This window comes from Elgaria multicarinata, chromosome 8 (genome assembly GCF_023053635.1).
Source record: "Elgaria multicarinata webbii isolate HBS135686 ecotype San Diego chromosome 8, rElgMul1.1.pri, whole genome shotgun sequence".
In the NCBI taxonomy this organism is placed as follows: domain Eukaryota; kingdom Metazoa; phylum Chordata; class Lepidosauria; order Squamata; family Anguidae; genus Elgaria; species Elgaria multicarinata.
Genome location: NC_086178.1, coordinates 13,934,111 through 13,954,669, shown reverse-complemented (window position 1 = coordinate 13,954,669; position 20,559 = coordinate 13,934,111). Strand labels below are relative to the sequence as shown.

At 41.6% G+C, this 20,559-nt stretch overlaps 2 protein-coding genes across 2 annotated transcripts in view; both read left to right on the top strand.

Annotated features, from left to right (window-relative positions):
- The window catches only part of ATP11B (ATPase phospholipid transporting 11B (putative)), a 508,285-nt gene that overhangs the window by 482,868 nt on the left and 4,858 nt on the right, over window positions 1–20,559 (top strand). The window lies entirely within an intron of this gene.
- RFC4 (replication factor C subunit 4) lies at window positions 900–19,789 on the top strand. Its single transcript, XM_063131915.1, has 11 exons — window positions 900–938; window positions 3,799–3,952; window positions 5,647–5,725; window positions 6,979–7,058; window positions 9,962–10,081; window positions 11,285–11,428; window positions 11,692–11,812; window positions 12,545–12,670; window positions 15,369–15,449; window positions 17,835–17,951; window positions 19,584–19,789. Exons 2-11 carry the CDS (start codon window positions 3,819–3,821, stop codon window positions 19,677–19,679), a joined length of 1,098 nt encoding a protein of 365 aa, XP_062987985.1. The 5' UTR covers window positions 900–938; window positions 3,799–3,818; the 3' UTR covers window positions 19,680–19,789.

The window sequence follows — 20,559 nt, the reverse complement described above, 5'->3', positions numbered from 1 at the left end:
AGCAGGTGTCATTTGTATATATGGAGAACCTGGTGAAATTCCCTCTTCATCAGCACAGTTAAAGCTGCAGGAACTATACTAGAGTGACCAGATTTAAAAGAGGGCAGGGCACCTGCAGCTTTAACTGTTGTGATGAAGAGGAGATTTCACCAGGTGCTGCATGCATACAAATGACACCTGCAGAAATTCCCTTTTCAATACAACTGTTAAAGATACAGGAGCCCTGTCCTCCTTTTCATGTGGTCACCCTATTTAAGGTGTCTTCTGAACAGGGCCTACATTTCTGCATTGTCTCCTATAAGCAGTTACTTCTTTAACACGCGCACAAGAGAATCAAAATTTATTTATTGCATAAAATTATGCTCTCTGTAAATCAGTAGAGGCTGGTGGCTCCGAATTCGGTGGGGCTGTAATTCCATTATGGGTTTCATTCACAGCTCCACCAAAACTGGAGCTCCCAGCCCCCACTGCTGTAAATAAAACTGTATTTTGTCTTATTATGGGCTCTATAGACACGCTTATACGCATGCGCACCCTCATTGCCGTCTTTCCAGTTGGAAGCATGACGTCACCCTGAATAGCCAGAGGTGATCGGTGTGCGCATGTGGATCCACACCGGCGGGGGAATGAGGTAGAGTTTTACGCATGCGCTATGTCTTTTCTCCTCGTTAGGTGAGGGCAGGCTAACGGATGACACTTATTTCCATACATAGCACGTGATGGGTAACGTCCTTTCTTACCCCTCCCCCCTCCCTTCAGATGGCTCCGCCTTCCCCCCCTGCCTTCAGGTCGAGTCATAATGCTACGGCTCGCACGACTGTTGGGAACCTCTATGGTCAGTTGCATTCCTAGCGCGCTCCTATATATATATATCCGGAAGTGGCCCCTCCCGTTGGGCGGGGAAAAAAAAGCGAGCGGTTTTTGGCGGGAGTTGGAAGGTAAGGGAGGGGAGCAACCGGTAGCGGCCGCCTTGGCCTCATGCAGAAGAACACTGAGGGGAGCTGCGCGCGCCTCGCAGGTGGCTTGTGGGGAGCGCGCGGGGGGCACTAGTCATGCCCGGGGTGGTGGTGGCGGTGGGCCGCTGCATTAGACCCTTCCCCAACCTGGTGCCCTCCAGATGTCTCGGATGGCAACTTTCAGAACCCCCTTAGCCCAGTTATGCTAGTTGGGGACTTCAGTGAGCTCCAGTCCAGCACAAATGGAGGGCACCGGGTTAGGGAAGCCTGCCCTGGAGCAGGGGTAGGTAGTTCCCAACCCTCTAATGCAGGGGTGGGCAGCTTGTAGCCCTCCAGGTGGTTTGGCTCACACCCATGATCAGCCCTAGCTAGCATGGCCAGTGGTGAGGGATCATGGGACTTGTGGGCTGAAACATCTGGAGGGCCACAGGTTGCCCACCCCTGGGCTGGAAGGGATGGGGAATTGGTGGCTTCCATATCTGACCTGCTTTCTTGCCCTGGTTGTGCCTCTGTCATATCACAGAATCATAGAATAGCAGAGTTGGAAGGCCATCGAGTCCAACCCCCTGCTCAATGCAGGAATCCACCCTAAAGCATCCCTGACAGATGGTTGTCCAGCTGCCTCTTGAATGCCTCTAGTGTGGGAGAGCCCACCACCTCCCTAGGTAACTGCTTCCATTGTCGTACTGCTCTAATAGTCAGGAAGTTTTTCCTGATGTCCAGCCAGAATCTGGCTTCCTTTAACTTGAGCCCGTTATTCCGTGCCCTGCACTCTGGGAGGATCGAGAAGAGATCCTGGCCCTCCTCCATGTGACAACCTTTTAAGTATTTGAAGAGTGCTATCAGGTCTCCTCTCAATCTTCTCTTCTCCAGGCTAAACATGCCCAGTTCTTTCAGTCTCTCCTCATAGGGCTTTGTTTCTAGACCCCTGATCATCCTGGTTGCCCTCTTCTGAACACGCTCCAGCTTGTCTGCGTCCTTCTTGAATTGTGGAGCCCAGAACTGGACGCAATACTCTAGATGAGGCCTAAGCAGGGCCGAATAGAGAGGAACCAGTACCTCACGTGATTTGGAAGCTATACTTCTATTAATGCAGCCCAAAATAGGATTTGCCTTTCTTCATGGGACTTGTGGGCTGAAACATCTGGAGGGCCACAGGTTGCCCACCCCTGGGCTGGAAGGGATGGGGAATTGGTGGCTTCCATATCTGACCTGCTTTCTTGCCCTGGTTGTGCCTCTGTCATCTTGGGCCTTCCTGGGCTGAAGCAGAATATTATTTATTATTTATTTATTTATTACATTTTTATACCACCCAATAGCTGAAGCTCTCTTGAATATTGAGTTTCCTTTGGCCGTCTAAGAACATGCTGCTCTGCTCAAAGTCTGCTGGACTAGAGACTGAAAGGGGCTGTGCAGGAGCCTCTCAAAGAGGAAGCTCACGCGCTGACCTATTCAGCCAGTCTCTACTCACTGCAGCTTGATCTTTAGATGAATTTGAAAGGAGGTTAGATGACCTCATGGAGGATATGGCTCTCTCGGTAGCTGCTACTTGTCATGGCTGTATATTACTTCTTGTATCTAGGATAGCTGGAGAACAGGGGCAGAAGGGTGCTTTTATGTCCCTGTCCTGTTTGTGGGCTTCCTATTGGGGTGTCTGGTTGGTCACTGTGAGAACAGAATAGTGGACTAGGTAGACTTTGGGAATGATTCAGCGTGGTGGTTCTTATGGTCTAGTCTTCTCATGACAGAAGTGTGTGTCGTTGGGAGATGCTGCCTCAAAGCACACAGAGTGCCTTGAAGCAGTGACTTGCAACTCTCCACCCCCCACTCCAGAAAGTGAAAGCTGCAGGGGGGGGCTTCAGGAGCATCGGATATCACGTGTGCCTTCAGGACATCTACACAGGATATTGTTTTTATCTTGCAATGGTCCTTGGAACCAAGCAACAAAGTACTGAGACTGGGATAGTGATGGTTTTGACAGCTCTGGGAGAAACAAATTATTCAGGCTGCACCGCCACACCTGATAATAAAGCCATGTCTGGTATTTTACTCATCTATTTGAGATGGAAGCAGGCTGATCACAACTTGAGTGGACTAGTAAAGTTGAACTGCTGTGAACCTATTATGTAATCGGACTTAGATTACACACAGTTTTGAACTGTAGAAATGATATTTTGGATTAAGAAGGCTCTGTCACTGTGTTGGTTCTGGAGAATAAAACAGTAGGTGAAATGATCCTTGCAGACTTCACTCTATGAACTCTCATACCAAAAGAAAAATGTGGAAGGTTTGATAGCTTTGCTACTTGTTGATGAATTGGTCCAACAAAAGTAATTGTTTATTTCCCCTTAGAACAAGTCTTTTGTGGACCTGTCATAATAAAAAGTAGTTTGACAATTAGCAACCCTAATCCAATATTCTTCTGGGGTCAGATGACTTTAATACGTGTTTGTTCCTTCATTCTCTTGTGCAGTTGCATGATTGAGTGAGGGACTTAGTTTGCTTCTTTTTATATTCATAGCATCTTCTAGATGGGAGATAGATACTGTGCCATTTGTGCTCCCTGTGATAACTAAGGTTGCCTATTTTTTTATAACAGAATTTGGTTTGAGAAAGAAAAGTTAAAAATAAGTGGAAACTAAGGTCCAAAAAGCGAAGGTGACCAAAAAAATGTCTGCATTTCAGGTTAGAACCATTCTAACAGCAAACTTAGGTGGTGAGTGCTGAAAGGTTTGTAGCCAAAATGAGTCCACTGAAAAACAGGATATTAACATGTGCAGACCTATTTTTTCAAAGGCAAATGATAATAATGTATACTCCCCTTCTCATTCTCGCTTTGCAGGCTGGTGAGAAACAGCAGCAATGCAGGCATTTCTGAAAGGTCCATCTTCAATCAGCACTAAACCCCTATCTACCAAGGAGCGGGGAACAACAGCCACTGCAGGAGGCAGTGGGGAGGGCAAGAGGGTCAGACCCGTTCCCTGGGTGGAAAAATAGTAAGCATCAGGCTGTGGCTTGAGATCTGACTGCCAGAATTGCTCAGGGAAAGGGGGCTGCCTGTATTTTTGATGTTTTAAGTAATTACTGTGGTTGTATCCACTAGATATCCTCACTTATTCTGTGCCTTGTCTTGATTTTCTGTTGCATTTAACAAGCAAGTACACTCGTAAGTATATTAATGCCAGATTGAACTAACTTTGCCGTCATATGCAGTCTGCTGCCGGAGGAGTTGCTTGTGGAAGATTATAGAGGCTACTTATGTGGAAAAATAGAACCTGTGATATTCTGTCTGCAGCTCCTCTTAGATTATGTTGCTCGCACAAGTAGACCACTCATGTCAGCAGTTAACTTGGATAGATAAGCCCTGAAATAGAGAACCAATACGGATGTTTATTTATTTATTTATTTAGAGTATTTTTATCCCGCACCTCAGCCAAAAGGCTCTCGGAGCGGCTTACAATGTATCAATAAAGAAGACAGTCCCTACCCTCAGGCTTACATTCTAAAAAAAGACGTGACACACAAGGAAAAGTGGATGGGGAGGGAAGAGGGAGAAAATAAAAAGAAATTAAGGAGTCTGTTTAGGCTGGTGGGAAGGCCCTGCTCCATCCTCTCATCTCCCAATGGAGGGGCAAACCAACAGCTCCTTCTTTCCCACAAGGTGAAGATGTTAGCCCTGGGGGGGGGGGTGTCCAACTGAAGCAGGCCCCGATGGTGCCTACCTGCTCCAGTCTCCCTCGCATCTTCTTCCCCACAGGGTGAAGATGTCAGTTAGCCCTGGGGGGGGGGGTCCAACTGAAGCAGGCTCCGATGTTCTGTTTCAGCCCACTACAGTTGTTCACTCCTTTTAGGAATGCTGCAGTTCCTTGTACATTTTGGCACTCCTTCTCAAAGAGCCTTTTTGAACTCGTGCACAGAGTCTGGTAATGTTATTTTCAGTCATTGCTTGACATGACTTCACTACACATTCAATGTCCTTTGGATTTCCAGCCAGTGAAAGGTTATGCTGTAGTTCAGACAGCATTGAGACTAATCCCATAATATGTTGCTGCATTCATGCTTATCTGAGGATATGGAGGCAAAAAAGCTCTTGACTGTGTTGTTGTGCATACAGCATAGTGTTACAATCATAAACATAAGGCGTATGTGCCAGAACTCTAATAATATAACACAATAAAGAGGTATTTTTACTTTTCCTGTTTTGTATTTCATCTGTGCCTAGCACATCATTTATTGTCTATATTGGGGTGGGCAGCCTGCAGGTCTGTAGATTATGTTGAATTCGTGCTCCCAGTTTCCTTAACTGTTGTCTGGAGTTGGAATCCAACAACATCTGGATTCCAACAACAACATCAGCCCACCCTAGTCTCTATATAATGAATTATAGACCTTCGGAGTTACTGTCAAACAAGCATTTGTTCTGACTAAAATACTTCTCCAGCCCCAGATTTGATGTGTGACTACTTATTTACTTTTGTTAAAAGAAAGTAGTTTACAATAATAATAAAAAATAGAAGTACAGTCAAAAAAAACAACAGCTGCAAAGAACCAGTTTCAGAAACTCACAGCACACTCTTATACATATCTACTCAGAAGTAAGACCTATGAGTCAGTGGGGCTTACTCCCAGGTAAGGGAGTATAGGATTACAAACTAAGTTGCATATCCATTTTTCTTACTTTTCTACCTAGCCGCCCAAAATGCATAGATGAAGTTGCATTTCAAGAGGAAGTTGTTGCTGTATTGAAGAAATCCTTACAGGGAGTTGATGTGAGTGCTGTAGCTTTTTTAATGTTTTTAGCATATTCAAATTAAACTAAAATGATCCTTTAGTAGAAGAGAATTTGGAATTTGTTGCCTTACGAATCATTTATTTATATGAAATATTTCTTAGTCATTCTTCAACCATGGTTCTCAGAAAGCATCTTACAGAATAATGTCAAAATGCAATAAAATCCTTAGCAATGGAATGATGGTTATAGTTTGTTCATTTAAAGATCATTATATGTTGGAATAGGCAGCCTGGTATTTTCCAGATGTTTGGATTACAACTCTCTACCCCTGTTCCAAGAATTCAATCAAATATTTGACCATTGTTAAGTAAGAAATCATGAATTAACTGGTGTCTTGAAATTAGTTGACATCTTGTTGGAATCTGCTTTCCACGGAGAAATCACTATGAACTGTAACTTTCCACGTAACTGTAACCTTGTAAACTGAATAGGCTTCCTTACAGGTATTATAAGCTCATCATTAGCAAGAGTCCGAAATAGCAGAGCTCGGTCATGTTACAGATCTGCTAAAAATATAACCATTGAGGCTGCAACCCTATGCACACTTACCTGTAAGCCACTTTAAATTTGATGGGGCTTACTTCTGAGTAGACGCATATAGGATTTTAACTTAGATAAAAGATTAGGACATACTCAAATACTAACATGTGACATGTCTCACTATTGGGTCAGCTGCTGTGGTGTTATCGACCTGCTCAGAAGTTTTAAACAGTTGGCTCATGCACCCTAGGAATTTATAAATTTATTTATTCATTAATTACATTTCTATACCGCCCAATAGCCAGAACTCTGGGCGGTTCACAAAAATTAAAAACATTCAAAGTATAAAACAACAGTATAAAACCATAATATAAAATGCAATATAAAAGCTCTGTTGGTGGGAAGAGATGCAGAGACAGTAGGATGGACAACTATCAAACAAATGCCTTATTACCATTATGAATATGTGAATGGAGGTACTGGGAGTGGGGTGGGAGGGAGAGAGTACTGTAGTGCAACACCAGATAGAGGTTAAATGGGTACTGAGTGTGTGAGAACAGACACAGCAAAGGTATTATAGACAAAATTTATCTCTGAATATTTGTGCATTCCTGCCCCCCCCGCCCCCACTTGTAATTATGTATTGTTGCTTTCCTGCACATCCTGTTGTGGATGTCCAGAAAAGAAAGGCAAAATATTTATTTAATTAAATATTGTATGGCAAAATATTTTAACCATCTGCTCTTGCAGCTTCCCAATCTCTTGTTTTATGGTCCACCTGGAACTGGAAAAACATCCACTATCTTGGCAGCAGCCAGAGAACTCTTCGGGTAAGTCTAGAATCCAGTGGCATTTTGCCCATTTCAAATTTGGCAATCCTCTTGTACTTTTGATGACTTGAATTGTGTCTTTAAACACATGTTCTATTCTAGTTCATAGACATATGTGGCGCTAACTTCAACAAAATTGTGCACAGTAAAATGCCTTGCAGTCATGCTTATAACATGTTGGAGGCTGAGGGGAGAGTTGGTAGGCTTTTGCAAGGCTAATCTTTGGCAGAGATTGAAGAATGAAAACACATAAATATGTTCATGGATGTGGACATGTGCATACAATGGCTGAGAAATATTTGTTGTCAAAGTGTGCAGGGATCTATTTAAGTCATAAAACACAACCAAGAGTAGAACTACTAATAGCAAAAGTCACTAAAATATTTTGGGGGCAGGGTGAATATTAATGAGAGAATAATTTAAAAAAAAATCCAATAACTGGATTTGTGTGTCTTTGAAAGGTTGTTTATTATCATGTGATGAACTATTCGGTCCCTATTCTTCTGAGTTAGAACAGTTTGCCCTTTCCTGGAAACTGAAACTCACCATTTGAACAGGTTCTGTAACTGATGACTGGGAAATGCTCTGGGTACTGACAGTGAAGAGCAAAGTAGTAATATCATTACATACAAAACAGTTGGGAAACTTAAGTAAAATCATTTGAATGGAGCTTATAAAAGCGACATATTTTGAAAAGGATGCCTAGAACATGAAAAGAAGGAGGGAATTGTACTTTAGCAGCACCAAAAATACAGTAAGCCAGATCTAGAAAAATACCTAAGTTGGCTTGTAATGATTAAGCCACTGCCTCCCCGGTTCCATTTTGTCAACAATTTCTTTATGCCTTTTAGGAGACCCTAAATTGGCAAGTAAACCTGTTTGCATTGTTAAAAAGTCTGCAAATATGCCCATCTTGTACTTGGGACAAAGGATTTAGAAGTTATAAAGTAGGGGTGTGCACGGACCCCCCAATCCGCTTCGTGGCCCGATCCGGAAAATCCGGATCGGGCCCGATCCTCTTTGCGCCGCTCTGCCCGTCTCCCGCTCCGCTCCGCGGAGCGAGATCTGGCTTCGCCGCCGTCACTAGATCGCCGCCGCCGCCGCCAGAGAAACCACCCACCCACCCCACCCCCTTACCTTCCTCCATCGCGGGATTCAATTGAGGCCCCGGTTGAAGCCGGAAGAGGCCTCCGCCTTCACTTCCAGCTTCACCCGGGGCCTCAATTGAAGCCGGCGACGGAGGAAGGTAAGCGTCCCTCCTACCTGCTCCCTTACCTGGTGCTGCCGCCGCCGCATGGATGGCGGCGCCGGCAGCGCCAGATTAGTCCCCCTCCCCCCCACTTACCTTCAGGCGAAGCTCTGGATTGAGGCGATCCTCTTCGCCTCGACCCGCCGGCCCCCCAATCCTTTTCGCCTCCGCCTTAAGGGTAGGCGAAGCCCCCCTGCTCCGCTCCTGCTTCTCCGGTTTGAGGAGAAGCGGAGCACATCCCTATTATAAAGGTGGACACTAGGACTATTGTTCTACTCTTAACGCCCAGAGAATATCGGGAATGACCGTCTTGCAAAGTATGTTAGTTTTGTGGCAGTAAGTTTAACTGCGATGTTGAGAGGGAAACCAAAAGTTAATTTTCAAAACTGAGTCATGGCTTTAAGTGTTTGAAAATGTAATAATAATTTATTTATTTTTATTTTATTACATTTATATACCGCCCCCCAGCCGAAGCTCTCTGGGCGGTTTACAACAATTAAAAATAGTAAATTAAAAGTATACATTTTTTAAAAAAAAACATAAAAACAGTATAAAACAACAACAGTATCCATTTAAAACAACAATTCTGGGGTCCATTAAAACAAACTTAACGTTATTAAATGCTGCTTAAAATGCCTGGGAGAAGAGAAAGGTCTTGACCTGGCGCCGAAAAGATAACAACGTTGGCGCCAGGCGAGTCTCATCGAGGAGATCATTCCACAGTCGGGGGGCCACCAAAGAAAAGGCCCTCTCCCTTGTTGCCATCCTCCGAGCTTCCCTCGGAGTAGGCACTCGGAGGAGGACCTTAGATGTTGAGCGCAGTGTACGGGTAGGTTCATGTCGGGAGAGGCGTTCCATCAGGTATTGTGGTCCCAAGCCATGTAGGGCTTTATAGGTTAAAACCAGCACCTTGAATTGGGATCGGAAACATATAATAATAATAATAATAATAATATAGGCATGTAGAAATTGTGACCCACCAAGCCAAGTACAGTTCACCAGTCGTATATTAGGTCCTGAAACCCTCCCTGAAAGCATGAGGATTTCTATTATAGGGGTTTTCTCTTAAAAGAAATTGCATATAAATGAACAAGAGGCATCGGAAAAAGGGGGAAACATTTCTTCAAGCAATAACATGAGAATTCTGTTACATGTTTGAGTGTATAAAAACTCTGTATTAATCAACGAAGTTAACAAACTTAGACCATTCTGACCACTAATTGTAGATACACTTATGATCTACATAGGCAGCTTCCTATGTCTTGTCACATCTCCAGCACCTTCCCATCTAATTCATGTATTTTCCTAATTTTTCAGAGTGACATTATACCAATAATAAGCTTCTTGGTTCCCTGATGGGCTCTGTTCACTTTAATGGGTCACAGGTTATGGAGGCCTGTGCTGGTACTACAGTCATTTGAATAATTACAACATTTTGTGTTGTTTTGGAGTTGATGCTTTGCCCTAAAAACCCAGAAAAGAGGCGCTGGGAGTAGCATCAGTTGAATAATTTCAAACATGGTGAACCTTCAGTTAAAAAGGCTTTTAAACAGCCCAGATGACCAATATCCAGTATTCAAATTGTGTAGCCAAATTAACAGTTATGCATAACAAATATATTAAAAACTGGCTAAATTTTTGTTCCGGTAAATAGGCCTGAACTGTTCCGGCAGAGAGTCCTTGAGTTAAACGCATCTGATGAACGTGGAATACAAGTCGTTCGAGAGAAAGTGAAGAGTTTTGCTCAGCTAACAGTGTCGGGAAGTCGTTCAGAGTAAGCACAATGATCAAAGCCTATCTGTAGGATTATATTTCTGTTTCAATTTTATATGGGTTAGCTTTGTAATGCTAAAATAGGCCATGAGTCAGCACTACACGATGGCTTTCAGGCTCTAAAATGCATGAGAGAATTTATCCTTCACCAGCTGCACACATCTTGTGCTAAAATCCCCGATAGGACATGTATGGACACATTTAAAGCTTTTGTAATGCTGAATGTACTTTACTTTTATTGCACCCTTAATGATGCAGTCATTGGCATATGAAGAACAGCTTCACAAATCAGGGTTTTGGGCACTTAATATCCTACATTCTATCTGCCCGTTGATCAGAGTTGTCTGGAAAGCTTATGAGATGAAAGCATGAAATATTGAAGTTGTGCTTAGGAAAAACACTAAGAGTGGAGGGGGCGGGGAGAGGACACTGCGTTTTTCAGAATAGCTGAAAAGCTGTGAGAAAGAAGATCCAGAGAAATGTGTTGAGGTTTTGTTTTGCCTTAGAGAAGGGGTGGGGAACCTCAGGCCCAGGGGCCAAACCCAGCTCCTCCAAGGTTTTCCAGTTGCTCATGCTCTTTACCACAACAACTGATTGGTCAGTGGTTTCCTGGCTTTTGTGCACCCCCCCCCCCCGTTTTAAAAGGGTTAGGGTTATGCCTTTTGCCCTGGGCCCCACCCATCACTGGAGTGCAAGCGTTTCTCCAGTACTGAATTTGGCCCACGGGCTGAAAGCGGTTCTGCACCCCTACTATGATCAGGTTTGGGAACCCTGCCCTATACCTACCCACCCACCCCGCATTAGCTGTTCTTGCCTCCTCCTCTGCCAAAGCTCCATATCCATATATTCTCTGGCCAAACTATTCCACTCTACTAAGCCAGCCTATTGCCCTCACATGCAGTGGGAGACAATGTCAAGTTGCTAGTGTTGAAGTAAGAGTCAGCTGCCAGTCCAATCGGTCTCTGTACCTGCAATGGGGGAGAGGCACAATCTTGTCTACCTTAACTTGGACAAGCTTTGAATGCACTTGCCACATGTTAACTTTGCATGTTAATCTTTACATGCCCATAATCAGTGGCCTGGGAATGGGCAAGCACACATAATGTGTACATTGAAATGTTACGAGTTACACATCAGAAGCTTACACTAGTACTATAAGTTATTAATGTGTGTTTTGGTGATGTGTGTGTGTGTGTGTGTTTAGTGGAAAGCCGTGTCCCCCTTTTAAGATTATAATCTTGGATGAAGCAGATTCTATGACCTCAGCAGCCCAGGCAGCTTTAAGACGGACCATGGAGAGAGAATCCAAAACGACACGCTTCTGCCTTATCTGTAATTACATCAGCCGGTATGTATGGGTTTTACCATGCACCCTTATTTATTGTTTGTTGTGTATGTTTTAGTATCCCACTCTTCTTTACAAGTCCTTTTCCTTAAAAGCTCAAGATTAAGCTTTTATTTTTAATTTTGATTGAATTCCACATGTGTGTATGCTAAATTAAGCATATGTACTACGGATGGGAGGGAATGAAAACTAAATTGTTTTGTTCCATAGAAACTGAGGGGGATGAATTTCTTCTCTTACTATGCTTCCCTTTCTCCTTTTGACAGGATAATTGAACCCATAACATCTCGATGCTCTAAATTTCGGTTCAAGCCCCTTTCAGACAAAATCCAACAGCAGAGACTTCTAGACATCGCTGAAAAGGAGAATGTGGCAGTCAGCAGTGAGGTCGCTTTTCTGTTAATTCAGAGGTTCATTGTTTTAATGCTGTGAAATGGGACTGATGCATTTGTTTAGTGTATTTTTCTGGGTCACTGATGAACTACATTAATGGTAGAATCATGATGCCCTCTTAAAGGATAGTAGCTCCAGCAGATAGACAAACTAACAATATCTAACTAATGTAAGAGAATTTCTGTGCTTCGTTAATGATGGTCAGTCAGCCTCTGTTGGACGAGTGAACCAGAAGTTACATCCGAAGTATAGAATAGTGCTATTCTAGAAAGCAGTACAGACATGTACTAATTCATTGAGCCAGGGAGCAGACTGCAGTCTAGGGCAGGTGAGACAGGCTGAAGTGTAGGCCTAGCACTGTTCCATATCTAGGCTCCTATACCCTCCTGCCATTCAAGGAGGGCTTCAGACTCATGCTGCCAGTGCAGCAACCTACTAATCTAAGATGCAATCCTATCAGTGTACATGGTGCTTCTCAGCACGAAAAAGCTTATAATCTGGTTTCAATATCCACTTAAGTATGTTTGTAAGGAAAAGTAATTTGAGGAACAACCCTAAAATACATTTAAGAAAATGGCTGGGAGAGGCACTTCTATTAAACACATTCAGGCCAATTTGTAATTGAAAGATGTGTACTTCAGAAAAGCATATCCAGTGTTCATCTCTGCTGGTCACTATTTACTTCGTTTTCTTTTTTTAAAAAGTATTATTTCTTATGTTCCATAGGCAGTCTCTTATCTTGTTCATGCATCGGAAGGAGACTTGAGAAAAGCAATCACACTTCTTCAAAGTGCTACACGATTAACTGGTGGGAAAGAGGTCACTGAGAAAATTGTCACCGAAATCGCAGGGGTAAGTCTAGCTTTTTTATTTAATCCGAACTATCATGAAATTGCTCTTGGGGAAAATGGTGACGTAAAATAGCAATCTTTCTTCAAAGCTGTACTTTCTGTAGTGGCAAGTTTTATTTTTAATGACTTGCCCAGAATAAGGAAGTTAATGATTTGAGGGTACAAAATTAGGCATACTGAAATGTTTTCCTTAGAAATCCTTTGAACCAGATATTTTGAGTAAACACTTTGAGTAAAAATCTCTTCCATCCTGCTTAGTTTTCCTTCTTAAGAATTTGGAGATAAAAAACTATACTGGTGATTCTTCAAGTTGAATCAATCCATTTTGACCAAATTATAGACAAATTCCAGCATAAACAGTATACTTTTTTTGGTTTTTCATGTGAATCCAGATTTCTCAGAAGCGATAAGGCAAAATAACACATTCCTGACACAGGTATCCTTTTCTAATATTAGTTTGTTTATAAGTCTTGAAAAGTGAGACCAAACCCATCACTAAGGCAAGATCAAACAAGCTATAATTTGTCTCTTGCTATGAACACGTATGGCTTTTTGTATGTAAATAGATTTTATATTATGTTTGATATTGTATTTTTAGAGTTTTAATCTTTTATAAAAGCCCAACGAGCATTAGAAGTTTTTTTAAAAAAAATTGTGATAATGATGCAAGATTTTTGAAGCTTGAAATATTCTTAAGAGTAGCTGATCAAGTAAGGGAAAGACATATAATGTGGCAACATCAACACTGTTGTAAAGCTACTTTCTTAATCTTGTTCCATGCCAAAAGGTTGGTTAAAACCTATCAGTAGTAGCTAATCCCACCTGAACTGATTTCATGGGTTTGTGTGCTACTTGCCCTTTAGGAGCCATGGAACATTTAGGGCAGTTGAGCATCAGTTGGGGGGCAGGAGTGGGTGGGGATAGGAATTGAAATATAGGGCAAGGGATGAAGGCACTGGTCTGCTTGAACCTTTGAGAGCTTACTGGGGGTGAGGGTTAAAAGCTGAGAGATGTGTACTGTGAAGATCTGTAGGGTTCACTGCTCCAGTTCAGAATGCCATAAACTTTTAAGGGCTTTTTAAACTTTTTAGATTCAAAGATGGTCTTTGAAAATGGTCTTGAGACTGCAGGAAATACACTTCCTTGAATCTTCCACTTTGTGCTTGTGATTCCTTGTAGGCCCACAACTTGTGTCCACTATTGTATAATATCCTCAACAAATACACATACTTTACACAATCTACTGCTACTACTAGTACATGCTTATGCCTTGCCTGTTCTGAAAGCTGATGCTCACACACATTTTTGAGTAAAGCTCTTAATTTGGGTTCTATCATCCCATTTTTGTGTGGCATGGTGTTAATGTGTTGTAGTAGCATTGACATTGGTAAATTTGCATATGGAGATTTTTCTAAGTAAAAGTATAGAAAAGTTTGGTGCTTATTGGAAACATGGAAAAAAGGGGTTGTATCAAATGTTGTCATTTTGCTAGTGCAAAGCTTCTACCACTTCCGGAAACACAGTTCTTACTCTTCCAAAGACGTCAATTCTAATACTTTGTTTCTACTTGCTAAAGCTGTTGTGCAACTCATTAAAAGGTGTTGATTATCATAGAATCACAGAATAGCAGAGTTGGAAGGGGCCTACTAGGCCATCGAGTCCAACCCCCTGCTCAATGCAGGAATGCACCCTAAAGAATCCCTGACAGATGGTTGTCCAGCTGCCTCTTGAATGCCTCTAGTGTGGGAGAGCCCATAACCTCCCTGGATAACTGATTCCATTGTCGTACTGCTCTAACAGTCAGGAAGTTTTTCCTGATGTCCAGCTGGAATCTGGCTTCCTTTAACTTGAGCCCATTATTCCGTGTCCTGCACTCTGGGAGGATCAAGAAAAGATCCTGGCCCTCCTCTGTGTGACAACCTTTTAAGTATTTGAAGAGTGCTCTCATGTCTCCCCTCAATCTTCTCTTCTCCAGGCTAAACATGCCCAGTTCTTTCAGTCTCTCTTCATAGGGCTTTGTTTCCAGACCCCTGATCATCCTGGTTGCCCTCCTCTGAACACGCTCCAGCTTGTCTGCATCCTTCTTGTATTGTGGAGCCCAGAACTGGACACAATACTCTAGATGAGGCCTAACCAGGGCCGAATAGAGAGGAACCAGTACCTCATGTGATTTGGAAGCTATACTTATATGAATGCAGCCCAAAATAGCATTTGCCTTTCTTGCAGCCATATCACACTGTTGGCTCATATTCAGCTTGTGATCTACAACAATTCCAAGATCCTTCTCGCAGTAGTTTTGCTTGCAGTAGTTGTGCTAGTTCTGGGCTATATCCAATGTTATGCTAGTGAAGAATTTAGAAGGGTTGGCATTCTGCTAGTGCAACTGCAACATCTAGCCAAAAGAAGTTGTAATGAGTTGCGCAAGGCCTTGTGCAAGTTGAACAAATGATTGGATTCAATACTTGTGCAAGGATAAAAATAGAGTTTCTGCAAGTGGTGGAAGCTTTGCACTAGTGGAATGACATCATTGGTTACAAACAAGAATATTCTGGTTAGCAGCCTTTTATTTTTTTATTTTATTTTTTGCCTGAACATCTGCACTTTCCTAAAGCCTTTCATCAAAATGTTGTTTTTTTTTACATTAGTGTCATGAGATGGCAAAATACACATGCTTTTATTCACATAGCTTTTTGTTTTAGATAGTCCCTAAAGAAATGTTGGACGGATTACTAACTGCCTGTCAGAGCGGTTCATTTGAGAAACTGGAAACTGTAACAAAGGTAGTTTACTTAAGATTTTAAACATATAAGAATCAGGATTATTTTATGCTCCTTTTCTTTCTGGGTTGGTAGGTTGCATATGAGAGAAGGTGATGGTGCTTATGTAAGCATATTGGAACTAAAACCGGCTTGCTTTTAAGCCAGTCATGTTGTAAATGTAACGTGAACCCCCTGACATTTATCGGGCCTGTGACCTTAGGTGGGAAAGCACTCCTAAGGAGAGAAGTAGCACTTCTCCTTACAGATGTCCCTAAAAGTAAAATTGTCTTGCACAGTAAGGATTTTATGCAACTAATTTCTTCTGAGTTGACTTACATTAAGAGCTTGATTAATATTAAGCTTCAGCATACCATTTGAATCATTCAATGTGACAGATGCTGAAATTACATGAACATTATTAATCATATGTGTGGTGCTTTATGTTTCCTTCTGCCAAGTCTCTCACTCCCACCCAGACCTGCCTCCTGGTCTACCTTTAAGTAGTTCTGGTCAAGGGAGACAGCTAGGGAGATAACAGACAGAAATAGAGATATAGGTCTTGGCTAGTGTGCCTGGGTTTTGTTTCTTCAACAATTCCCTCTCCTTGATAAGCTAGGAAGGCACTCACGTTGTCATTGGCTTCTTCAACGCCATCTTTTTTTCTCTTTCTTTATACCCTTAATTGTATGTAGTAGCCGCTTCCACAGAAGCACTGTGGGTGATGATACTAGGCTCCAAAACTAATTTAGTACTAGGAACATTCTATCGTTCCTTAGGCCAGAACACTCAGGGTGATCTTGAGATAAAAACGAAAGCAGGGAGGTTTTCAAAAGAGGAAGTATTGTAATAATGGGTGAGTTCAATTGCCCCCACATTCACTGGATAAATGTATATTCCCATCATGACAATGAGGTTAATATTTTTGATGCCCTAAATGACTGTGCCCTAGAACAGTCGGTCATGGAACTGACCAGAGGGGAGGGGACCCTGAATTTAATCCTAAGTGCCATCACCCAGGACCTAGTACAAGATGCAAATGTTGTTGAACCAGTCGGTAACAGTGATCACATTGATATCAGACTGAATTTGTATTTAAGTGGGAAACTGCCCAGGAAGTCCAACAGAGCCACATTTTTGACTTCAAAGGAGGAAAAATTTCTTAAATGAGGGTAATGGTGAAAAGGAAGTTGAAACGGTGAGTCAAGTGGTTAAATCCCTTCAGAATATTTGAAGGTTACTCAAAACCCCCAATAATAACTAGAATTGGTCACCAATTTGGATGACGTTAAAAGGGGTTGGACAAATTCAAGGTGCTACTAGTCCTGATGGCTGTATGCTACCTCCAGTATCAGAGGAATTATGCTATGTACAGTAGTTGCTGGATGTATGTGTCAAGAGGAAGATGAATATAAGCGGACCCATTTATAGGAAGAATATTATTTTCTGAGCTTAGGTATATCCGCTTGTGAATAGGACTTGGTGCTTTAAATGCAGGGATGGCCAACTCCTAGTTGCATCCCTGAAAATGCTCCTCCCCCCACCCCCGGCCATATTGTTAATCTCTGTAACAAAGATGGTGATATCTAGTTCTAATTCTTCAGAAAAAAATGTTAAATAAAGCACAACGTACTCTGGCATATCCTGAGGTTTTTCACCAAATCTTAGACTCCTAAGTTCAGTGTTGCTTGTCTATCTTAAAAACATTTCCCTTTTGCTTATAATTGGAACTGGGCAAGCGTTTTACCCACAGTTTGATTAAAATTTGGTTGGATAACTAGGGGCCAAATAAAATTGCATTGTTAGAGAGGGCCTCCTGGCTGGCAGTTCTACATTAGAATGTTGGATATCTTTCCTTCCAATACAGAGAAGGTCTAAATACCTTGTGAAGGCCACTTCAAAGATTATATTAGTAGATTGGTTCTTTTTAGTTCTTTGCCAGCCATGCAAATTCTCATAAAGCAGCAACCCTGCCTGTAAGCAGGTGACACAAACATTTCCACAAATACAACAGAACTCTCAATTCTGGGCATCTGGTTAACTTGCAGAAATCACTAAGCTCGTTAACTGATTTGTGTCTAAAAGCTCTTAAACAATGGTACAGTACTGGCATACAACAAAATGAGATAGTTCCCTGTTGTCTGAGCCATCAAGTAATCCTGAGTATTAGACAAATCACATTTAAGCTACCTTTTTGGAATTAGCATTGTGCTGTATGCTTGTATTTTGTAATGTAACAGCTTAATGATAAGCTGAGCTTTGTATCACCTGCCTTTATGCTATTTAAGTCAAGGAGTACTTTCACTCTGCATTAATGAAAGCTGTTTGTAGTTTTCAGTCAATAAAAACATGTTTGTTTAGAATGGTTAATGCTAGCAACTTTCAATGTTTGTTCTTCCTTGTATCTAGAATCTGATCAATGAAGGTTACGCAGCTACACAACTTATAAGCCAGCTTCACGATATCATTGTTGAGAGTGAGGATCTCAGTGACAAGCAGAAATCTGTTATTGCAGAGAAACTTGCTGTAAGTCTTGATTACTTGGATTTCATGTGAGTTTTTAGTGGCTAACCTAGGGGTCCCCAAGATGGTGCTCAGAGGCACCCAATTTTTTAATTTTTAAAGTTTTCCCCATTTTTAAAAATACACATACATCTTTCTAGCAAATTTTATACAGGCTTCAACAAAAGTGGTCCAAATATCATTTTTAAAAGTATCCATTTGAAGGTAACTTATATATGCAACCCTTTCAAATTTTGAAGGTGTTGCAAGGTCCTCAGTTCAATGCATTAGTAAGTGTTTATCCTTCCAATGTTGTAATATTAATCTTCTAGCTGTCAAAGGGGTGCAGAAAACCTATTTATACCATTTGTCAATTTCCATAAAGCAGGTAAATTTAAGAGTGTGCACATCAGTGAATATTAAAGACTGTTCCACTACAAAATTTATCTGTGTAATAACCTCCCCGCAAAAAGAAGCAACTACTGGACATTGTCAAACCATGTGTTTGAAAGAAGCTTTAGCTGTATTGCAAGCAATTAGCTGAATTAGGCAATCCCTTATTAAAGATGGTGTGCAAAAGACGCAAATTAAATGTTTTTGCTGAATAAGATGCAGCCTAAGGTCTATAGATGTGAAAGGTAGATGCCAAAGCAGCGATCCACTGATTAGGTGTTTTGTGGTGGAGCCAACAGCAGTATCTCAAATTCCCAAATATGCCCACAGGTCCTAACAGATTGGGGACCCCTTGGCTAACTAAAAAGATAGTGAAGTATGAACATGAAGCATTTAGAACGTTCATTTGCTTGTAGGAAATTATCCTTTATTATGTCACCTGGCTTGCACACCAAACCATGGTTTAATTAATGATTTATTGTATCTCTCGAGTTGTCATTACATGCAAGCCTGAAAAGACAGGTTGCTTACCTGTAACTAGTACTTCGAGTGGTCACCTGTGCATTAATACATAAGGCTCTGCGCATGCGCGGAGCCACGCATCAGAAAACTTCTAAAGCTGAGGCGATGGGTTGCTGCCACCGACATTGTGGCTATCTCAGTCGGGAACTTCTCCATTCTTTCTTTGATTTTGAGGCTTTTTTTCCTGCCAAACTTACAATTTCTTGTCTTTTAGATAATAGTCTTTCCTCATCTTATTTTGAAAAACAAAACAAAAAATTCTTCGTTTGACACTACCTGAAGGAGTGCATGGCCCTCAAGGCCCCTTTCAGAAAGTCCACTAAGTGCGGTAGTAAATTACTGCCATCTTTGTGCCCCCTCCTTATATTTAGGAGGGTCACATCTTGTCAATTCTGTCAGGCATTCTCTAAACAGACGAGACACTACCTATTGGACAGGCTGAAAGATAGGTTGAGGAATGCTAGTTTAAATGTTAGTAGGAATTCCTCTATCAAGCAAGATAGATAAACACAATTCTAAGAACGCAAAATACCTTCTATTTAGTTTAAATTGCGTTAAGGTGGTGGCAACTTGTACTCTTGAGTTCTGTAACATGAAAATTACTGATATATATTCCTGAGGGGTGTGTGTGTGTACGGGGAGGGGGGGGAGCATCAGCTTGTAAAAGCCGTGCCGAGATTTTTTTCTCTCTAGGTGTCTGGTATTGCTGGCATTGAAGTTGGAACCTTTTTTCCCCTCCAGGAGGTAGACAAGTGCTTGGTGGACGGTTCTGATGAGTTCTTGCAGTTGATCAGCCTCTGTGCAGTAGTGATGCAGCAACTAATTCAAAATAGCTAACTTGCAAGGTGAAATTATTTACTTTTAACTGCTCCACAAGGAACTTAACATTTTTGGATGACAAGCTATTTGTGTACTTTTTTTTTGTAATAAAATACAACTAATGTGAACTTAGTGGTTGACTTATTTTTACTACCAATATTGTACATCATGAATCTGGGAGTTCATGACTTGTATTATATCCTATATGCCTGCTGTCTACATAACCATTTTTAAACATAAGTACTGCGAGCCAATTCGTAGCACTTAACATTTAATGTTTTCTAGTGTTGTACATGGTATAAATCTAGCTTTTCTAGTGTTGTCTTCTGCATATCAATTTTTCTGGTTTTATTTTCTTAGTTAAACTATTGCATACTTAAAAAGGTAGTTTGCCCTTAATCGCTTATTTTAAGTCCTCCTACATATCTTTCAATTTGCCAGTTTAGGAGGCTAGATAAGCTTGCAATCCCCTTCTGATGAAACCTTAACTTGGGTCCTTATCTCTTTGCTTTGTGGGATGGCAGTAGGGTGTGTTTTGACTTGCATTTAAGAATCATCTTAAATTAGCTTCCACAAGTTTGCTTGATCCTGCAAATTTAGTCAAATGAGTTCATGTGAAGCAGCCAGGAATACCTGCCAAAAACTCACTTTGTAAATTTTAGATATTAGTCCATTTATACAGCTTCACTATCTTGACCTAGAGAATGGTAATTAGAAGTCACTTAAGACTAATAATGCTGAAGTCTAAGCCCAAAGTGGGAGAGCTGGGAAGGAATGTAGTATTCCATTATAAACAAGCAAGGTGGTTTAATTGTATAGGTACAGCTTATGAAGTCATAGTGCACCAGGACACAAATACATGATATAACATGCACATGCTTGTAACTTCTAGGCTTGA

Coding starts and splice junctions, on each gene's coding strand:
- RFC4 (XM_063131915.1), top strand. CDS start 3,819: ATGCAGGCATTTCTGAAAGGTCCATCTTCAATCAGCACTAAACCCCTA. Junction 3,953..5,646: donor GTTCCCTGGGTGGAAAAATA/GTAAGCATCAGG, acceptor TTTTCTACCTAG/CCGCCCAAAATGCATAGATG. Junction 11,429..11,691: donor ATCTGTAATTACATCAGCCG/GTATGTATGGGT, acceptor TCCTTTTGACAG/GATAATTGAACCCATAACAT.